Below are 3,079 nucleotides of genomic sequence, written 5' to 3'. Positions count from 1 at the left end.
ACGATCCTTTCAAGGTTTCTCCCCATTTTTTTCATCCGTTTTTCTATTGCCCTTGGTATTCGCTCAAATTACAACAGCTGCCACCGCTGATTAATAAGAAAATAACGGTTCGCTTTTTCCCTGCCAGACGATAGAACAAAATCTCGAGAAGAAACAGGTAGAGCTCGACAGGCTCTTCCCCATACCCGCAATAAGAATGTAAAAGTAAAAAAAACTACAAATGAAGATAAATAAAAGTCTGAAAATAAAAAGAAGCAAAAAATTAAAATATAAAATATAAATAATACTAGAGACACAGATACAAGGAAGAAAAAAAATGATAATGTGCTGCCGGCCCATGATAAGGTAGGTAAATGACATCCGTTGGCATACTGAAAATAGAGAAGGATGGAGTTTAGGTAAAACAGGCCATATTCCGTAGTCTGGCCCACGAGGCGCAACAGCGTCGGAGGATGAGAAGATCTCGGCCGTCCAAGCTAGGGGTCGCTTATAAACACGCATCCTAGACTAAAGGCCCGCTCCTCCGTCGCCGCACTTCGTCCTCCGCCTCCGCCGCGCAGCTGCCGTCGTGCAGGTTCGTTCGCTCCCTCGCGTCTCCTCCCCTTTCCCGGTCTGACGAAATCATCTCCTCTATCCCGATGATGCTTTGCAAGCGCTGGATAAGCTGATTTTACTAGATCTTGCCCAGAGGAGATAACTTGCTGCATTGTTTTGTTCCTGTGCTGATCTGTTTGCCTCGGTGACGTGATCGTGTGCAGGTAAGAAGGGGGCGAAATGGTGAAGCACAACAACGTTATCCCCAGCGGCAACTGTAAAAAAGATTGGCAGAGCCATGTCAAGACCTGGTTCAACCAGCCTGCCCGCAAGCTGAGGCGCCGCATTGGTGAGCAGCCGCCCTTTTTCGTTGTATGCATGTTTATCAGGCACACACTTGTCATGTATCGCTTGATGATAGTAGTCATGTTTGCAGTGACAGGAAGTGTTAAATTCTGGTTAGTGAAATTTGAACCCGTTTCTTGACATGCATGTATTAGCTTGAATAGGTTATTAGTCTGTCACACATTGCCATCATTTGATCTGTTTAGTTATTTATGCAATGCTCGGAAGTTATATTCGCCCTGAAGTAAAGAAATGTATTCTTCTTCTGGCACCTGAATTCTCTATGTGTAGTACTCCCTCCGTCTAAAAATAAGTGTCTTATTTTTGTCTAGATACGGATGTATCTTGATGCATTTTAGCTAGAGATACATTTGTATCTAGATAAATTTGAGACATCTATTTTTAGACGGTGGGAGTGTTTGTGTTTCTTGGTGAATATTTGTTGTTAATCACCAGGCCAGTTAATTGTTTCCAGTAAACCCACCTGAACTTTTGTAACCGGAAGCTAGATACCCGCAATATGTCTGAAGTATGTCTGTTCAGTGCCATGGCAGTTTGCATTCCTTTTGAATTTCGGTATACATCTGATGCGCATGGAGTGAAATCTCCATTTGTTTGTTTAGATGGGTACACTTGGTCTTTAATAATGTGATGCTGTGCAGTATCCCTAACCAGCCACCATCTAACAATTTTTGTTTGTTTATAGCCCGTCAAAAGAAGGCTGTGAAGATCTTCCCTCGCCCTACCTCTGGCCCTCTTCGCCCCGTCGTGCAATGCCAGACTCTGAAGTACAACATGAAGGCAAGGGCTGGGAGAGGCTTTACCCTTGAGGAGCTGAAGGTGATGTGTTTCTTCCACATTGCTTCTTTGTTTAGTATTTCTTCTTTTCTGCATCAGTTGCTGTCATGCATGCGTTTGTTACACTGTTCTCAAATTCGATATACTTGATTGTGCGTTCAGTGAGTACTTTATGCTAGTGATTGTTTGCTGTATTGATAGCTTTGGCTATTCCCCTTAGATGATGCATTCAGGTTTTGCATGTACACTAGTGTTTTTAGTGTATTCTCCATGCGATCTGATTATTATCTATCAGGATGCTGCTATGATTTTCCATGCATGCTACTATTATGTAACATCTTTTATCGTTTTGCTGATGTTCTTTTATGCTGTAAGTGCAGGCAGCAGGAATCCCAAAGAAGCTTGCTCCTACCATTGGCATTTCTGTGGACCATCGTCGCAAGAACAAGTCACTTGAGGGTCTGCAGTCTAATGTTTCTAGGCTCAAGACCTACAAGGCCAAGCTGGTTATCTTCCCAAGGTGTGCTCGCAAGGTCAAGGTATGTCTGCAGTTTCTTATGTGTGTACATTTATATTTTATATGATGTTCTTCTGTTCCTGATGTTTAAGCTCTTGTCTCAGGCTGGCGATTCTACCCCGGAAGAGCTTGCCAATGCCACCCAGGTCCACGGTGACTACATGCCAATTACTCGTGGTGAAAAGCGCTCCGTCGAGGTCGTGAAGGTCACCGACGAGATGAAGGCATTCAACGCTTATGGCAAGCTCCGTGTTGAGAGGATGAACCAGCGGCAACTTGGTGCCCGTCTGAAGAAGGCTGCTGAGGCAGAGAAGGAAGAGAAGAAGTGATACGATAATTTTGTTTCACCCTGCAGCTAGTGAATGTTATAAGCAATGACTTGTTCAGAATTTAGTTTTGGTGCTGGAAATAGAAGACCAGCGGATTGTGTTGATACCTGGTACTTTTTTGCATGCTCTGCTGTTCTACGACTTTAATGATTCCTATCCTTGTGCTGTTGTTGTATATCTTGTTAATCTCAGCTCTTCCTTCGATTTATTTTGAAACCATGCAGATTTGGATGCTTGCTCTTTATCTCTCAGTACTGTTGTTTATTTATATGACAGAAGAAGTTGATGTGAAAATACTGATGACCATGTGTTTTGAATAATTGCAGTTTGCATATCATTCTTGTGTACGGAAAATTTAAGTTAATTTCATGTTGAGACAATGGATGTTAGTTGCAGTTCGGACATCATGTATATCTATACTTTATAATACTGATGAGCATGCTTTGAATGAAGATATTGTTGTTGTTTCATCTGGACCATGTACGTTGTTTTGGAAGTTTAGACCATATATGCCATTTATAGAATTATAGTTAGTTGCGTTTTGCACAATAGATGC

General features: G+C 42.3%; 1 protein-coding gene across 1 annotated transcript; it reads left to right on the top strand.

The window, feature by feature from the left end:
• Nucleotides 1-446: 446 nt before the first annotated feature.
• LOC127314724 (large ribosomal subunit protein eL13y) lies at nucleotides 447-2,698 on the top strand. The gene is made up of 5 exons (XM_051345245.2): nucleotides 447-574; nucleotides 759-883; nucleotides 1,586-1,719; nucleotides 2,058-2,216; nucleotides 2,299-2,698. Exons 2-5 carry the CDS (start codon nucleotides 775-777, stop codon nucleotides 2,521-2,523), a joined length of 627 nt encoding a protein of 208 aa, XP_051201205.1. The 5' UTR covers nucleotides 447-574; nucleotides 759-774; the 3' UTR covers nucleotides 2,524-2,698.
• The last annotated feature ends 381 nt before the right edge of the window (nucleotides 2,699-3,079 follow it).

The sequence above is a fragment of the Lolium perenne genome, chromosome 7 (genome assembly GCF_019359855.2).
Source record: "Lolium perenne isolate Kyuss_39 chromosome 7, Kyuss_2.0, whole genome shotgun sequence".
In the NCBI taxonomy this organism is placed as follows: domain Eukaryota; kingdom Viridiplantae; phylum Streptophyta; class Magnoliopsida; order Poales; family Poaceae; genus Lolium; species Lolium perenne.
This window is presented reverse-complemented; position numbering and strand designations above follow the sequence as displayed.